Genomic DNA, 18,859 nt, shown 5'->3' with positions numbered 1-18,859 from the left:
CTTGATTTTAAAAAATTATTCCCTACTGACAGGTATATAAACTAGATGTCCTCTGAGCAATGAGCTCATTAAATGATATCCCCACCTCCAAGATAAATATAATGGAAGTGTCCATGTTTTGCTACGGGAAACCCAAAATAAGAGTCGGATTAAAAAGTAAAATAGTAGGTGCACAATGGCAAGATTCTGTGAAAGTCTCATCAAATTTCATTCTGTGGTATCGGAGGAGTTTTGGATAAGAGATGGATACCCCAAAAGCGTAACAGACAGGCGGACAGACAGACGGATATACCGACTTGACTGGTGCTGTTGTGGTGAAAATTCACCCCTACCCCTTTTAAGTTAATATCTTCTCAACGTCTTCATATTTTTATTCTGATGGCTCGCTTCGCTTGCCCTTTTGAATTTTCGAAACCAGTTATAATTTGTTGCGCACTTACATAATAATCATCTGAATCTTATCAAAACCACCAGTATATTTATAGGTCATCTAAGTAACTTAGGTAACCGATTGCTACCCTACTCCTGGTCAATAACAGTCAAACTGTTGGCATGGTTATTAAAAAACACACCCCAAAAAATTATGTAGGCTATACGTTTGTAGAGTCGTTATTCAATTATTTGCCTAATTGCAGTATAGAATTTTAAGTTAGTATATCAATAATTTCCGGTTCCTTCAACTAATTTTTTTTTTGTTAAATTGCAATTGTGTAGATAAGGGGCTCAACAGTAACCGATGTTATTACTTTTATTAAAATGCTTTCAAACTGTGCACCGCCTTAGCCCTAGAGAATGTTTTAACAACGTTGACTATCATATGTGATGACACTTAATACATACGAGGGTATTATCAGATACACTGTAAATAAACCCTTGGTAAGTATTTCCAGGAATATGCTTCAATATTAATCAATTTTAAAATCACTCTTCCTTGAACATAAATTGAACTTTGACACGGGGATCAAGGTGTAAGTTGTACGTGTATGAATAAATATGGCAAATACATGTAGATACCTTAAATATTGTTTTTTTATTACTTTGAGTACTCACCTGTCACGTTAATTATCATGGATGGTGTTTCTGTTAATTCATTCAGGCGCAATGCAGGAGAACCTTTATTGAATATAACCAAAACTGTAGACGTACTTTTTTCCACGGGGTTGTAATTCCGCGGAATCTCAATTTCTGTTTAATCCGCGGGTAGAAAAGTACGCGGATTTCTTGGACTGTCACTATATACCTCACACTTATATTAAGTACGCTTGGACAAATTTCTGCGGAAAGTTTGTGACCACGTAAATTAATACCACGCGGAAAAAGTACTTCTACATTATATGAAAATGAGTCTAGTAAATACATCAAATAAATTAATTAATTATCTGTAAAGAGAATCTTTAAATGAATATATTGCTTGTAAAAAGGTCAACATTAAAATATTGTTTGTGTGCCCTCTCTCGACTCAGGATGACTAAAGATAACAAGATGTGTTTGTGAAACACTGATGCCCCCGTATGGCAACATAGTAAAGATTAAACTTTTCTTAAATGCAAATTTAATTGGTACCAAAAGTAGGGTATTCTCACTGGAAAATAATTGTGAAATTTGAAAGTAGGCCAATGTTAAAGTTTTTTCAATAAGTACAAAAATCTCCAAGGTCAAGGTCAAAAGGTCAAGGTAATTGGTATCCAATGAAAAGTCTTGCCACATAGAATACTTATATAGAGTATGGAAGTCCTAGCCCTAACCGTTCAGAAGTTATGGCCAAGGTTAATTTTTTTTAAAAGTAGGTCAAACTCTTAGGTCAAGATCAAAGTTCTTGTTATCAATTAAAAAGTCTTGTCACAAGGATTAAATATGTAACGTATGAAAGCACTAGCCCTAACCCTTTGAAAGATTTGGTCAAGGTTTGCTTTTTTAAGGTAGGTCAGACTCAAAGGTCAATGTCAAAGGGTAAAAGTTCTTGGTATCTAATGAAGGGTCTTTTCACAAGGATTACAGATATGAAGTATGAAAGCCCTATCCCTTACTGTTCAAAAGTTATGGCCAAGGTTAAAGTTTTTTCACAAGTACGGAAATCTACAAGGTCAAGGTCAAAGGGTAAAGGTTGTTGGTATCTAATGAAAGGTCTTTCAACAAAAATTACATATGTAAAGTGGAAATGTCCTGGTATCTACTGTTTAAAAGATATGGCCAAAGTAAAAGTTTAAAATTTTCATGTAAAAGTGGGTCAAACTCCAAGGTCAAGGTCAAAAGGTCAAATTTGGTGGTACACAAAGAAAGGTCTTGTAACATTGGATACACATGTGAAACATGACAGACAAATAGACAGACAGAGAGAGAGACAGACCGACAGAGAGACAGACAGACGGACGGACACGAAAAAAAATATATACCCCCGAAACTTCGTTTACGGGGGCATAAATATTGAAATGGTTACTTCCCTAATTAATTAATAAATATTTAATACTTTTCCAATCAAATTGTATAAATTCAATGGTGCTATATATAATACCTTCATCTTCACATCCTGTCACAAAATTACAAAGATTTTCATCACACAGGCATGTTTCTGAACAACCTTCTCCATAGCGTGGATAATGACATATTTAAAGACAAAGGGCACCATAATACCCAATATCACATTCTGAAACAAAACCTGGATATGTATTTATTAAGACTTTCAAGTCAACTTTTTTTATTGGCAAATACTGGTATGGGTTATTTTAGGTCAGTATTGCATTCTATATTTATATCCGTCCATTTTCAGGCGTAGTCCAACTATTGACATGTCTCTTCTAAAATTATATACTGAAACACAAAAGAAACGCAACAAGCAGTAATCTACAAATGTTTGATTTTTTTATCTAATGATTTTTAAAAATGAATACAGTAAGGCTAAACTCACTTTTCAGAATATCAGAGATTTGATAAAAATGTTAAATGTTTATCTGTTTACTTTACTAAGTAACATATGACTGTTAAAACACCCCCTCAAGGACATTCAAGTAAAACCTGCAAGACTGCCCTAAGCAACAATTGCAGCTTAATTTCTACTATACAGTGGGTTCATCAATATCGAGATCTGAGCGTAGGAATTATTCTTTGCCATTTTTAAATGCCCTTTTTTCAGATGATTAGGTCGAATTTTCTCCAAGTAAGAGTAGTAGCCACCCTTGGACTTCCGGTACAAGGACTGTCCTTAATGCATACAAGTTTATCTTTTAAAAAAGACAGGTGAGCTAGCACCGTAGCAATTTTTAAAAATAGAAAGGAAGGTCCGTGATCAATTAAAGTGATTTATTTTGCTGTATTTTTTTTAGTGTTTATCGAGGCTGGGGTGTGATAAAGTTATAAAAAAAATTTATGAGTATTTTATAGACACATAGGTAAAGAAACGAGGGGGAGTGAAGTTTTTGTGTTGACCCATTGGAGTTTCCAGAGAGTTCCGAATGTGAGGATGTGAAGTAGCTTGGTCCTTTGGGTCATGATTGCGAGCATATAGAATAAATTTTTACGGTGATGAGGTCTTGACGTAACCTTTATTTAGAACAATCAAATAATGACTCGGGCTTTTCCGTCAGAAAAAGGGGAACATTTGAAGTATTACAATTTTGTAGTTATCACTAATGTGTGAGCTACACAATAAATAAACAAAGTTATTTAATGATACGATGATTTTTTTTTTATCGAACGGTCTAACTATAGTAGTTTTCCCAGTTTTCCCAGAATGCACGACCGTGAAGCCGAGCATGCGTATTCAAGGAATTTGGACTAATGTAATTGCTAGCGCTCGAGAGCGCTAGCAATGATACATAAGACCCTGTTGAGGTGTAATGTAGTGAATTTTTGCATCAGCCACACCTTTACATTGAAATTTTCCAGCTAGAGCAATGGAAATGCGTACTTAAGCCATTTTCAAGAAGACTTAGCATCATTACGGGAAACGAAAGGAGAGTTTATTATTTGAAATATTGCTGCATTACTTATGATGAACAGTAGAACCCTTTAAACTCCATAATATTGCCAAATGTTTTGTTAAACATGCAATTTTTGATTTCTGTTAAGCAGACGCAAACTTGACTTCCGGTTATGGTATGAAAATCGTTCAACCGTTAAATTACCGATGTTTACCAAATTGAAGATATCCATAATTTTAAGATACAAAATTCTTTACTTTACATGATTATTTCCCCCTAAAGTAGGATGTTGCGTTTCTTTTGCGTGTTAGTATAAAATTCATGGTCCCTCGGTCAGGGATTTCTGTTTTTTCTAACCTTAAATATTCATTGTGAATGAAATACTCAAATATTAGTTCAAAACTTCTTGGAGTAGAATATAAAAAGGATTTACCACGTGAAAAGAAATTTTTAACAATGTACTCATCTATGCTGAAATTGATCAATGAAAATTATTTTAGGTCCATGTGAACAAGCATATTAATTATTATCAAAACAATTTGAATCAATATTGTGAATGATAGCAAGATGTATCAATTAATTCATTATAAATAGAAACAAGATTGAATTGACAGGACATTTACTCGTGGCAGGTTTTTCTTGGAGGACTTTCGAAGACATATTAGGCTGCTTAAAATTAATTCTACGTTTAACGTCACATCAAAGTTCAAAAAGCTACGAGGGAGGGAGGAAAAAAAAACAAACAAAAATTTTAAACAAATGTGTATTTATTAAAATTCACTTACTCGGTGAACAAAAACTCAACAATGTCAAATGCTACATACTGTAGGAATTGAAATTAAGTTCAAGTCTATTGAAAATCACATATTTTGTGACTTTATCATGTTTATCAATATACATGTCTGCCCCAAATTAAAGTTCATATTTAAGATTTCATATTCAAATTTAAGTCATTTTTTGCGCTTTCCCAACAAAGACTTTTTTTCCTTAATCTGGGTTTGTATCCTTTCTGTGAACACACCATGCATACTGGGTGAGCAGATGAGTGGCTTTCAATTACATCAGGAGGTACAACCAATGGGTTTTCATCACCACAAACATAGCAAACCAAGTGAAAATTTTTCCTTTTATGGTAATAGTTACTTGACACATGTGACTCACAGGTTATCTACAATTAAAATTTATGATGACAGTATTTCATTTATCATCTTAGAATTTAACATATGCTGTGTGTTTTTTCTTTCAATTTTCAATATTGTTTAGTTTTGAAATAAAACTTTAATTGGTGTACAATGTATATGTATCACAACTATAAGAAAATCATTGTACCTTTACTTCTACAAACACAAGGCAGGGTTCTTGGAATATTTGCCCTCCACAAGTGTACTCCACATCTTCTTTCCTCTCCTCCACCTGTACAACTTCATCCTCTGTAAGCTTCTTCCTATTAAAATATGAATCTTTAGTTTTTGTTTCTTTTCCCATGTTTAAATTTAGAATCATGACCACCTTATTCAGCTCTGCATAAAAAGTATGTAGCTCAAAACATTTGAAGTACATTTACACTATCAATTTTAAACATGGATAGAAATGATGAGATTGAAAGAAAACTATTCAATGAATGATTTTCTCACTGTGCATAATAACATCTTGGTTTCAGGCACACTTCACACTTGATAAAAACCTCTGCAGTTTTCCCCAGACACAGTGAATGGAACTACCACCTCCTGGCTTTCATCCAACAGTCTTCCCAGACTTGGCCTGAACTTTTCTGTAGGAACTGAACCCCAAACCTACAAATATTTCTTTAAACTTTAGTAAATTGAGTACATATACTAACATTCTGATGTTTAAGAATAAATACAATGAAGAATATTTTTAAAATTATTTATACCTCATCAAAAGATTTGTAATGATCTGCTTGATCACCAGGAACAGGAAGAGGAAACTTGTGGAGGGATTCCAAAAGCTCAATAGGTACTCTGTCATCACTTGAGATAGTACAGACTGCACAATCCTGATCTCTGCACCTTTTCATAGTGAACAAGTAATGATGCCTCTGACAATGACTTTCAAGGAACTTCTGGAGAACTGGATAATTTTTTAGGTGTTTCTGTTGCATGTTTTTTCTGTCAAAATTTGGCTCGAGATTTTTAAGTATATCAAACAAAGCATCTACTTCAACCTCAGAAGCTGCTTCTTGAATTTTAATCTGTTTTCCTTTCCAGCTTAGTCTACCAAGTGCGCTTCCAAGCAATCAGTAACAGGTTTGATACAAGAATCAATCTCATTTTTCAGAGCACCATTTTTCATAACCTTGTTTCTAATATCTGCCATTGTATTTAAACCACTGATCTGCTTTTCATATCCTCTTGGCATTTCTTGGCGCATGATGCCAACTGACTGCAAACCAAGATTCAAGACAGACATAACTCTTTCAACAGGATCTATGTAACTCTGACAGGGAATCTACATGCTGAGAGCGCAACTGTCGAGATTGAACCATGTATTTCACATTGAACTTCCCTGTATAATACATAGCGGACCTGAAGTAAGAGTTAGTAGGCCAAAATTGAAGCCTCAGATAGTTTTCACTGGGAATTGCTGTACCTTCAGGCAAGTCTTTTGAGACTTGTTCTCTGAGATCATGGACAGAAATTGCCAAGGCCATATGGGTGTGCTGCTCATGCCTTCTCTCATCAACTGCTTCTAATGCATTTCTATTGAGAAAAGCTTGTACACCATCAAAAAACGCATCATATTTCACAGGCTTGTCTTTGTTTAGCTCTCTGAGATCTATCAAGTTTTCATAGTCTCCAGTTTGAATAAGAATGTCTAACCTTGCCTTCATCTCCTTTGAAATATCATTAATAACCTGTGTTTTATCATTGGTAAGAAATCGATACATTTCTTGCAGTATTACAGGCTTTGTATTGACTAACCCCTCAAACCTTGACTGAAACTCCCAACGCATCATTCTTGTGTGGTACACAGGTATTTTCTTGTCTACATCTGACATAACTTGCTTTGACATATTAAAATCTGGACATGGTGGTGTACGCCACACAAAATGAGATGAACCAACATAATTTCCTGCACTATAACTGTATGTTTCTGTTTGGTAGGGCAGAGATAAATCTGAAATGAATCTATATCTCTTTTTTCTATCAATAGGAGCAAATTCATTCAAAAGTAGGGGCTCATAAAATGGTACAGAACTTAATTTGAGTTCAAGTGACTTGTAGCGATCAATAATGACTTGTGTTCTAAGAGCATTTCATTTGGAACACAGAGGAAGAACCATCATTTGCAGATCTGAGCAGTTCAAACGAAGAATGGTTTTTCCTCATAGCTTCATTACATGAGTCAAGATACTGTGCATACCTTACAAATAACTTTGCTAATTCTGTAACATTCTGTTTCAAAGTATAAAATCTGTCTGTTGTAAAAACAGGCTCTGTGAGAATCCCAAATAATGCATCAGCAAACTGTTTTAATGTGTTTGCTGATAAATTTGGAGCCCTATGCTTGTGACTAGTAGGGTTATTATACTGCTGGGATGTATCCTCTCCAATTTGCAGATTCTCCATAAAAAATCTTTGGCAAGCTATATCCCCTTGTTTTCAGTTTAGAAAGATGTGGCAAAATGTAATAAATACTGCTGCTAATTTCATTGGCAATTTTCCTAGCCACAAGCTCTTGGCTACTATTAAAATATGCCCCCTCCTTTTCAAACAAACCAGAAATATCATTAAATAAAACCCAGTCACCCCTCTGTGGGTTAGCATATTTCAATGGATAAAAGCGTGATGCCAAAGCTTGGGATCTTGCATTTTTCATGAGAATGTTGAATGCATTTGAATTAGATGCAGTGGTGGGTGTGATTGCATCATGATCATTTCTAACTATTTCAAATAGAAGAAATTGACAACCATGGGTCTCAAGTACTGACTTAATGCATAATGACGGACTCATTCTTATTTCATCTTTGTCCTTTACTTTAGATATAAAGCAGCGAACTTCGTCTTTGGGCGAAGGTAGGTCTAATCTGTGCAAAAACAACGAAGAGCCCAGGTTCTGTGACTTAATGACTGACATAAAACACTCTAAAAATTTGGTGATATCATCGATTTCGATCATAAAATGATCCATAATTGTTCGATTCAAACCATTTTTGTACGTTTCCTTCACTTTAATCGTGGCATATATTCCCATTTTCTTCGTACGGGCTCAGATAGTGCACGTTTTCCTCTCAAACGGGATATAAAGTTAAGACGCTAAATGAAAAACCAAACCGGAACGACTAATCAAATTCCGATTTGTTTGCTTTTTTAAAACGGCAATTTCGCCGGAACCTACGCGCGCGGGTGACGTTAAACGTAGAATTTATTTTAGACAGCCTTACACCTAACTGACAACTTAAAACTAACCAGCTTTCAAATGAATGAATAATGAATTTAACTGTCGCAATAAAACATCACTGCATAAACAGTTAAAAGTAATCTGAAAAATTGAAGCTGAGGCTAGATATGCCTTCCAAAAGGCATACGGTGTTTAGCGCATGCGCGAGCTTTGGTATGTTATTTTGTGTTTAGGTACTAATTAAACAGGGAAAATCGAGGGGTGTGTAGAAGTTTCACGTATGAAGTGAAGTAAATATAAACTACATTAGCACACCAGACTAAGATCATAATTCAACAGACATTTTGATCTGCTAAATGTAATTCTTCAGAAACGAAAAGTTTTTCAGTAGCTCCAAAAACTATGAATCGGATATTGTGGTTTTGTTGCTTATTTTTCCCTAAATTCTTACCTGTGCAGTTTTCTAATTGATAGTCCCAGATGTATCCAAGACAGCATATAACATTGCCTTCCTTGCTGAAAATATTTACAGTCAGTTTAGAAAATCAGGTAAAACTCTTCTTTCTCTTAACTTTAACATAAATAAGAATAAATTTTACCTCCTACAAAGTGATTTGGAAATACTTCCTATGAAACTCTGACATAAAACCAGGTAAAAAATTTTCATTTTTGGAACCTTGTTTAAACAGGCACTTGGATCCATGACATAAAATATATATTTCAACTTCTTCCTGTTCTACTCAGATTGAATATGACCTATCTGAAAATTTAACATTCAATTTGAAATATTAAGGAAATATAAATATATGTCAATTAGTATTCCAGTCCAGTCTGTTAAAACAGTTTGATGCTAAAATGATCATTTGATTTTTTAAAGCTTATAAATTAGGAAGTACAATAATCAAAATAGAGAGGAAGAAATAATTGTTTCATTCGCTATACCGGTATTTGACATCCCCTTCATAACCTGGAAAACTGATAAAATTTCACTTATTTGCAGTGAATGAGATAGCTTAAATGGCAGGTGGTTTCATAAACTACCAAACATGTACAAAAGAAGGTTCCTGTTGAAGCTATTGCTGATTCAAGTTTCTGCAAATTGAGATAATTTTTATGTCCCCGTAATCGAAGATTCGGGGCAATACAGTTTTTGTCCTGTCCGTCTGTTTGTCGGTCTGTTTATCTGTTTTTCCGCTAAAACTTTAACCTTCCCCATAACTTTATGATACGAGACTATATATGCGAATTTCTTTTGTAGGTAAATTATAAAGAAAAAAAGATAAAATGAGATCTTCAATTACAGTCATCGTTGGCATCATTCTTAATTTTCAGGTAATTTCTACATCACTTTAACATGCTTTACATCCTATGTATTTTATGCCTGTTTTTACTTTATATCGTATGCTGTGTATTTTTTTGAAAGGCCACAATAACATTATCGACTACCTGTCAACAAAATATGAAAGTAACATCATGCCCTAAATCTATTAAGGCATGGAGAGAGAGGGAACATTTAAAAGGATGTTATGTGCCTCAAAATACCTGTGCTGCATTTGGAAGTTCAAATTTAACGTTCGTTTATCACTGCTTGCCAAACGAGTTTTTGAATGCAACCTACGAAGTCTGCATGCCTGCAACATATATACTAGGTATGTGGAAGACTGAACAAAAAATCGCCAATGTTAATATTTAAAGAATGGAACATGAAGGTATAAAAATCAGAAATCAAGCTAACAAGTCCATTGAAACAATAAGCAGAAGTCTCTGTCCTGTCGAGACTGTAGCTCTACTGGTTTGTACTTATAACAAAGGAAGACTGAACAAAAATATTATATATATAACAATCAGAAATCAAGCTCACAAGTCCACTGAAACGATAACCAGAAGTCTCTGTCGAGACTGTAGCTCTACTGGTTTGTACTTATAACAAAGGAAAAGAAAAGTTCCAGTTGGGACTTCAACTTTATAACATCATTAAAGTATAATATCCCTTGATTAAGTCTCTTTTTGTGGCAAGACTGCAATAAGACTGCAACTGTAGAAGTAGCTTTTAATTTTTACAGAATTTTCAATTTTAGTTATCATGGCAAAATCTTTTTTTTAACTTAACTTACATTTTGAAACCAGTAAAGTCATGATAAAAAGATGTATTTGTGAAACACTGTGCACCCGGCGGCAACAAAGTTCGAAAAACGCTAATTTTAGCATATGTCACAGTCGAGTTCACAAGGTCATTGACCTTGGTTTCATTTGAAAGAACTTGAATAGTTGAGTATGTCTACTAAATACGAAGTCTCTATCTCTTATGGTTCAAAGGTTATGGTGAGGTACAAAAAACGATTTTAGCATACATGTCACAGTCAAGGTCATTGACCTTAAAAAGAGCTTAAAGGTCATTGATTTTGGTGCCATTTAAAATAGCCTAATTTGTGGAGTATGCATATCAAATATGAAGTCTCTATCTTTCATGGTGCAAAAGTTATGGCGATGGTAAAGTTTCCTGACCAAAAAGCTATTTTTAGTATATTTAGTCAAGTCAAGGTCACAAATCATTGACCGTGGTGTCATTTCAAAGAACTTAATTAGTTAAGTATGTATTCCAAATATGACGTCTCTATCTTTCATAGTTTAAAAGTTATGGGGAAGGTTAAAGTTTGCAGATAAACAGACAGACAGACAGGACAAAAACAATATACACCCCGGATCTATCGATCTTGGCGCATGATTAAAATAATTAGAACTGTAGTTCTCCGGAAAAAATTATTGACAAACCGGAGAGCTAAATGTTATAACTAGTTTTAGTATGTAAATTCTTTTCTAAGACTGCACTGACAAAACGCACTCCTGGCAAACTTCACCCAGAAAGCAAGTGAGATAACTGTAAATTTTTTATGCGCCGGGATCGATAGATCCGAGGCGTATATTGTTTTTGTTCCATTTATCTGTTTGTTGTCAACTTTAACCTTCGCCATAACTTTTGAAACGTTAGACATAGAGAGTTCATATTTGATATGCATACTCCACTATTAATAAAGTTCTTTCAAATTACACCAAGGTCAATGACACTGACCTTGACTGTGACCTATATGCCAAAATAGCCTTTTCAAATGTTCACCATAACTTTGAACCATATTAGATACAGACTTCATATTTGATATGCATACTCTACTTATTTTAAAGTTCTTTCAAATGACACCAAGGTCAATGACCTTGTGACCTTGGCTGTGACCTATATGCTAAAAATAGCCCTTTCGAACTTTCGCCATAACTTTTGAACCATAGGAGATAAAGACTTTATATTTAATTGGTATGCATACTCCACTAATTAAGTTCTTTCAAATGACACCGATCAGGCTTGGGGCGAATAACATTGTAATGTAATGCATTACATTACCATTACTTCAACTATATGGGCATTAAACTACCATTACCATTACTCTATTTTGTTAAAGTAATGCATTACCATTACCATTACTTTTGGAGGATTTTTAAAATAGAAATTTATTCAAAACTTTGCATTTTTTTTTCTTAAGCATGTATCCACCCTCTTCAAAACTAAACATGATAAATGGTAATTGAAATTTGATTTCAAGTTTTTGTACATATTACACTGTCAATAATTACATTCACAGAAAGTTCAAGCTTTTAAATTGTCAGTTATATAACACATGCACAATGTCCACTTTTCGTGCATATATTGATGTCATGAGGAAGTTTAACTTTTGGGGCACTTTAACCCCTGCCTAAAATATCTAATAATAAAGCATATAGGCTATTTTTATAAGTACCTTATGAAAAAATAAATGCATTGACAAATTTTCGGAAAAAGTAGACAGGATGTACATGTTGATCTGCTAAACATAGAATTCCTGCATGTCTTCTATTTTCTTTGGTACAATGGATCATTCATGGTCAGTACAAACTAGGCCAGCTCAATTAACGTTTTATAAACACGGTCAGGAGAAAGGGACTGGTAATTTGTAGCATTTCTCCAAAGAAAGCATTGTTTTGTTACATAATCCAGAGGCATGGTGTGACATTCTAGCAGTTCAAATTGAGGCAATTATTAGTTTACCCTGTACATTTATTAGTGTAGCTCATGTGCGATTGTTTAAAAAAGATATTTTAAAAATATTTTATATAGTTATTTGAAATCTCTTTTATCTGAAATAAGTTTGAAAACGTAAATGTAAAGTAAGTCTACTTTCAACAGAATAAAAAGTGTATTTAAATTGATACAGAAATTTTATTTAAATACTTTTAATTCAATTTTATCATTTGCAAAAAATAAAAAATAAAAATAAATGAATAAAAAAAAATAACCTAAACAATAATTTCCATCATCCATGTCCATTTTAATTTCTTAAAATAGGTACATGCAAAATAATGCTTTGTAATATTAATGCTGTTTAATGCCAGCATTACACTGGATTTTATGAAGTAATGCATTATATTACCATTACATGTAATGCAAATTTTTGGGCATTACACATTATTAGCATTACCATAACAATTAGCATTATCCCAAACCTGACACCGAGGTAAATTACCTTGTGACCTTGACTGTGACCTTTTTGCTAAAAATAGCTTTTTCGAACTTTGATGCCGTCGGTCGCATAGTGTTGCACATCTTGTAAAATACATGTATTATTTCTCTTTCGGTATCAACTTTCTATAATGAACGAAAATATTCTAGGTAAAAGATGTGCTGAATATAATGTTCATGGTAGAGTCATTCAGTCCAGTTTGGAAAACCATTGTGAAACCTGTCCTGTAAGGTACATATCAACAGATATCTATAAATGTAAGTGTATACATGCATTCTTTTTTAGTTTTGGATAGTTTTTAACTAGTTCATTTATCAGCTTTAACAAATCAGTGTAGTAAGTTATAATAAACAGCAAAGCCTATCATTCCTAGGTATAAATTGTTACAAGGTACATGTATGATCCTCACCCTTCTTGTTTTAGATCAAAGTTGCTATGACATTCTGAGCAGCTCAAAAGAAGTTTCAACAGACAAGATCGAACACCAAAACAGATATATGTCAGTAAATCAACACTTTTTCTTCTCAACTCATATTTTACAGATAATTTTTAACTTTGCATCAAAAGTTGCATAAAATATGTCAAGCATGTCAGATAAAATACTACTGAAACAAAAGATACCACTAGCTTTTCAGAGTTGTCACCATTCTCTTTTTAACTTTTTTTCAGGATGGACTTTACTCGTTGGAACGTGGTCTTCGCTTTATTGGCAATATTAGCTGTCTCTTTTTTTGTGATTGCTGTTGGAGTTGTTTTTATTATTATCCGGTTGAAATTGTTATCTTCTTGCAAAAATGTCTCTGGCGAGCCGTTGTTGACGTCCAGTAGGATCTCATAAGGCGGTTTACAAAGGATTTCTCTCTCTTTTTTTGTTGATTAATAAATGGATATATCAACCATGATATTTTAATTTATATTGAAGTTATGGTCATAATAAATACTAGTTGCTATAGCATCTAATAAGATGGTTTACCAAATAATTTTCCCTTATATACTAGTAGATCGTTATATCTACTTTATCTTATTACTGTATTACTTACACTTAAGTTTATGATGTTCTTATACATAAATATGCAACTATGAAATACATGTTGTTGAATTTTATGCATTTGTGTGAATTCAAATCAGGTATGAAAAACTCACTACGATGGTCAAGTATTAATGTGTATTTTGCATTGATGCGATTTAGATAAAATGGTTTCTGTGATCGTTAGTACAAGAATTAATGTTGCTGTTGTTGCACAAAAAATATTATCCGCAAAAGATGGAAAAGCTATTGCTAAAACTTATGCAGATGACTTTACTGGCTGATATTAAAACGGGCAATGGTTTTCATAAGAAATAAAGGCAATAATATTCAGTAGATGTAATATAATAAGCATTCTGAGAGTATTGCATTAGCAATAAAATGTCCCCTACCGGGATCCCCTTTTCTCATCAGGATGTCATTTAAAGTACTTGTTTATGATTGTAATATATTGGAATCAATATAAGTCAATCTGCTTTACAAAGAAGGTCGTGTTTGAATGCCATTAAACATGTACATAGATGCTTTGAAATTGAACAGCTTAAAAAGGGTTTAGAAAACAATTTTGTACCAAAAATCAAATTTGATCTATGGTTTGCCAGTTAGATAGAATAATCTTATCTGTTTGAAATTTTATCTGCTTTTAACCTTAAACAGGAATGTACATGAGGACGAAAATTCAACTCATTTTCTCGACGTCTTTTTCTCGCTTCACATTTACACACCATGTTGACATTCGGAACTAGTATACTTTAAGTTAGAATTGTCTCCCGTTTTAATCCCCTATCGGTGAATCCAGAAGAGACCTTAGGTTTCTTAATTCTGAGTCTGTCCGTCTGTCTAGCTGTCCATCTGTCCGTTTTGGTTTTCCGCACTTTTTTTCTAAACGCCTGCAGATATTGAGCTTAATTTTGATATGTGAGTGTATCATGATGAGTTACAGATCAGATTTGCATTTCATTCCGCTTCACTGATTTTGGCGGAATTTTGATTTTCTATACATGGTTTGAGATCGGTTCGTGCTTCACTAAATTAATATTCTAAACGATATTGTTATGTTAAAAATTATAAATATCTTTATGAATTATTTTGATGGCTAGCTTTCCCCTCCCGTTTTAGGTTTTGTGCATGTTCTCGCAACGAAGTTTTTTTTAAACGCACTTAACAGTGGTCATCGATCTGCATCTTATTAAAACCATCAATGTTTATAGATCACCTAAGTAAATTTGGTAACCGATTGCTACCCTACACCTGGCCAATAAGCAGACATATGGTTGGCATAATTATAAAAAAGCAATTTTAGCTCTCCACAAAAATTAGGCGTTTTTGTAGGGCTGTTATTCAGTTATTTACTTTTAGCATAGAGTGCATAAAAAATGTACATGTATCAATAATTTCCAGTTGCTTTACCAAACATTTTGGTAAAAATGAAAATCGTGTAGACTTAAAATGCTTCAAACTGTGCTCCATCGTAGTCCTGCAATTAGAATGTTTTCAACAAAGAATATATGATAATCCATGTGGATCTGGAAGAAGCAAAAAGAGCAGTGACAAGTGCAACACTAAAACTGACTCTCTGATTTTTTGTGATGGTGATGAACATTCAGTCGGTTGCAATGAAGGCAGAGAGCTGGGTGATTCCGGGTTGGGATTTGATCTTCTTAGTCGATGTACCTCTGGAGGTTGTAGTGGACAACACCGAAACACCCAGTGAATGAGAATCCACCTGAGGACGGAACCATGACAAATCGAACACCATCAAGATGTATACGGGTATTTGATGCCTTTACATACCAGGGTATTAAACAGACAAAGTTAAACCCTTGTATTTCACAGGTACCTTTCGTATACGGGGCACCCCTACTTGTTTTTACAACAAGGTTCCTGACTCAAATTCAGGCACCCCCCGCTTTAAGCTTGTATTTTGTTAGCATATCAATCATTAACCTACTTTAAAATGAACTCGTTTGTTTCGAGAGACTTTTTTCTTCTCAATTAAATAATTTCAGAAGTCTCTGGCCGAGCCTCTTTATTGTAAACCACGAATTTATTCCTCAAAAATTACCTCGATACAAAATAAACATCGAATGAGATGCATCTATTTCCGGTAGGTGTTATAGATGTAGGGTAAAACTAGAAACTTCCGAGTATTTCATACCGAAGTACCTTGTGGTAAAAATAAGTTGGGGTGCCCCGTTTACGAAACAAGTGCCTGTCTTGTATTTTCAGGGAAATACGAGGGACGTAAATAATGTCATTAGCTCGATGACATACAGCATAGTAGTCATATGACATAAAGCTTGACTTTCTATCATTATTGAAACTTTAATGAATTGATAACAGTTTGGTTGACCACTTTTCATCGCATTATTTCATCGTGGGAAGCTGGAAAACAAGGGCTATTCGAGACACTTGCATTAAAAATGAATGGTCAAGAATCAGCAAACTAGAGTAAAATTAAACGCTTCATTAAAGCAGCTGTAAAACTTGTTAATATCCCAAAAATATATTGACTGAAATATGTGAAATTTACAGCAACCAATGCCTGTTTTATAGAAAGGTGAACATGTAGATTTCAATAAACAAAAATTATATTATGGGCATCAAAAATTGGTACCGTCCTTGGCAACAATGATTTACAACAACCGATGTAAATTTGCGAAATTTCAACAAATTATCACTGATTATGTTTTATTGACTTTAAGACGCATAGCAAAATTGATAAAAATCATTTTGGTGATAGTTCATACTGTTTTAAAGAAACATTTTATAATTAAAAAGTTTAATACTCAAAGGTCACCCTATATTTTGAAAATGAGTGAAAACGACAGCGTGTAGGAATATCCAAACATTATTTTAAAAAATAAAAAAAATGTACTTATCCACGTTTATATGAAATTCTAACAGATAATGAAACTTAAATCCATTTGGCTTAAAGCCCTCAAAACAAATTTACAATAAAATGTACTTGACAAAACTGCAAATGCCTAAGAAGAGCAAAGAATTGCAAGAGCATAAAGCAGTTTTATATGCTATTTTCTTAAATATTAGCAGGCTTGTTGTTCAAATTCATATTCGATGAGGAAGTTCAATTTCTGGAGGAGTCTAGAAAACAATTTTTTGAAATAAAAATTGAAAGGTTTATGAGAGGAAGGAAACAGAATGAGGAATTAACTACATTAAATGTCTTCATGACGGCGTCCAAACCCACAGACCATGAAGAGTAAAGGAGTTTTGGGGATAAACAGAAAGTTAATGTTTTGTCACACCAACAAACACCAACAAATACCAACAAACAACATAATTTGCCAGATCTTTCAACCTTTGACTTGTTTCATTTCCTAAACTTAGAAAAACATCTATCAGAAAGAAAAAACAAGTACAGCAAATCATAGGATCTGCCATATTCCAGTATACGAAGGGTCATACTCAAAAATACTTAGAAATTGAATGAAAATGTTACGGATATGCGTTTTAATTGAAAGAGAATATTTTAGTTAAATCATTAAGACTAAGTCATAGAAAAGCGTTTTTTGTTTCTTTCCGAGTCCCAATGACATTCTTTATTGAACGTCCCTCGTATTCATATCTTTGATTTCTTCAATTTTATTTTTGCTTTTTTTCTTTGACGTTCGAATTGACAATACTCACTTAATTAAACTGGAAAATATGGTTCGCTTCGAGAGAGTCTCTATTGTAAGTTTTATATTTGCGTTTCGTCATATATTATTGTGTGTATCTTCCGAGGGTCTGTTTGAATTGTATACATTGTATAAATTGAAAATCAAATAAGTTGATGAATGTCTCGGTTTCATTAGCTAAGGTCTGTTTACTAAATGAAAATTATATTTGAGGCGCACATAATTCTTGAAAGCTATATTTTTTAGGACATTTCAAAACATTCGTTGACCTTTCAAACCTGGATATAGTAATTTTTTCATTACAAAAATATTACTTCCGTTGGGTATTCTCAGATTTTATGCAGATAGCATGCAAATTTAGGCCGGGATAAACTCAAGAAGGTAAATTACTAAAAGTTAGAGCATACGTCATGTGAGTAGGAGTAAGGGAAGCTATCGAATTACATATGTATGCAATACCCCCATCCACCCAAAAGATGCTATGCACCTTGATTTTTGTAAAAAATGGACCACTCCCCACCCACTATGATATCAGTCTTGACTTGTTAAAAACTAGTTTCGCAATATATTTTATTTTCTTTCCCTTATATGATTGCGCCCATGAGAAAAGGGTCCTTATGGCAATTTTTACACATTTTGAGTTCTTCATGAATTTTGATAGAACAAGGTCAGGAGTTGTCAAATATGAATTTTTATGGTTCTAATCCATCTCTAAGTATGTTTTTTTCTTCGTTTATATCAATGATACTTCTATTTTGTAACAGTGGAATCATAACGTCAGGTTAACGTTACGTCAAACATTTACTACATTTTTTGTAACGTTCCTAATATGATTGTAAGGACTCATTTTTTATAGTTTTTTTTAGTTGTTTTAAGTAGTATCCATCAAAGATATAGAGCCTTTTTTTCTCATTTTTTTTTTTTTTAAATATTAAATTGTTATAAATATTATCTATCAATGCATGGTATGTGAGTTGTTTGTTTTACATTTCTCTCATGTTGGACAACAGAAAATTTACACCTGAGAAGGTGCAACTTCCGGGCAAAAATTGTTTTGTAAGTATACAGGATGAGTTCAAAAGTCATTTTATTTTATATTTAAAATTTCATTTTAAATTAAGCAACAATTTTGTTGTTTGGTTGTACAGTATAAATCTGATACATTTTTCCAAATGTGAAAATAAAAACGCGAGAACGACAATAAACCAGAATCTACCCAATAATGTAGAATATTTTTTTCTATATATAAATATGATGAAGACAAACATTTGAAAAGCAATTATTTACGAAAATACAATTATTTTAAGAACAATAATTTGATACACTGTAGACAGATTGCACATTAAGCAATACTCCATAGAATGT

General features: G+C 33.4%; 3 protein-coding genes across 3 annotated transcripts in view; 1 reads left to right on the top strand and 2 right to left on the bottom strand.

Moving 5' to 3' along the window:
- LOC134248652 (uncharacterized) overlaps positions 1 to 15,571 on the top strand; it is a 28,020-nt gene extending 12,449 nt beyond the window's left edge. Inside the window, exons 3-7 of the mRNA XM_062731054.1 lie at positions 9,538 to 9,611; positions 9,703 to 9,928; positions 12,976 to 13,083; positions 13,250 to 13,329; positions 15,461 to 15,571. Of these exons, the coding sequence (XP_062587038.1) occupies positions 9,564 to 9,611; positions 9,703 to 9,928; positions 12,976 to 13,083; positions 13,250 to 13,329; positions 15,461 to 15,571 (573 nt within the window). The 5' untranslated portion in view covers positions 9,538 to 9,563. The remainder of the gene's footprint in view (positions 1 to 9,537; positions 9,612 to 9,702; positions 9,929 to 12,975; positions 13,084 to 13,249; positions 13,330 to 15,460) is intronic.
- On the bottom strand, positions 4,688 to 5,402 carry LOC134248649 (uncharacterized). The gene is made up of 2 exons (XM_062731052.1): positions 5,247 to 5,402; positions 4,688 to 5,085 (listed from the first exon to the last, which is right to left on the bottom strand). The coding sequence occupies exons 1-2, from the start codon at positions 5,400 to 5,402 to the stop codon at positions 4,843 to 4,845; spliced, it is 399 nt and encodes a 132-aa protein (XP_062587036.1). The 3' UTR covers positions 4,688 to 4,842.
- LOC134248648 (uncharacterized) lies at positions 5,518 to 6,069 on the bottom strand. The gene is made up of 2 exons (XM_062731051.1): positions 5,812 to 6,069; positions 5,518 to 5,710 (listed from the first exon to the last, which is right to left on the bottom strand). The coding sequence occupies exons 1-2, from the start codon at positions 6,037 to 6,039 to the stop codon at positions 5,585 to 5,587; spliced, it is 354 nt and encodes a 117-aa protein (XP_062587035.1). The 5' UTR covers positions 6,040 to 6,069; the 3' UTR covers positions 5,518 to 5,584.
- Positions 15,572 to 18,859: the final 3,288 nt, after the last annotated feature.

Source organism: Saccostrea cucullata, unplaced genomic scaffold (genome assembly GCF_032062105.1).
Source record: "Saccostrea cucullata isolate Sc308-1 unplaced genomic scaffold, CSIRO_AGI_Scuc_v1 ctg2905, whole genome shotgun sequence".
Lineage (NCBI taxonomy): Eukaryota > Metazoa > Mollusca > Bivalvia > Ostreida > Ostreidae > Saccostrea > Saccostrea cuccullata.
The sequence above is the reverse complement of the archived record's forward strand: the minus strand, read 5'-3'. Positions and strand labels throughout refer to the sequence as shown.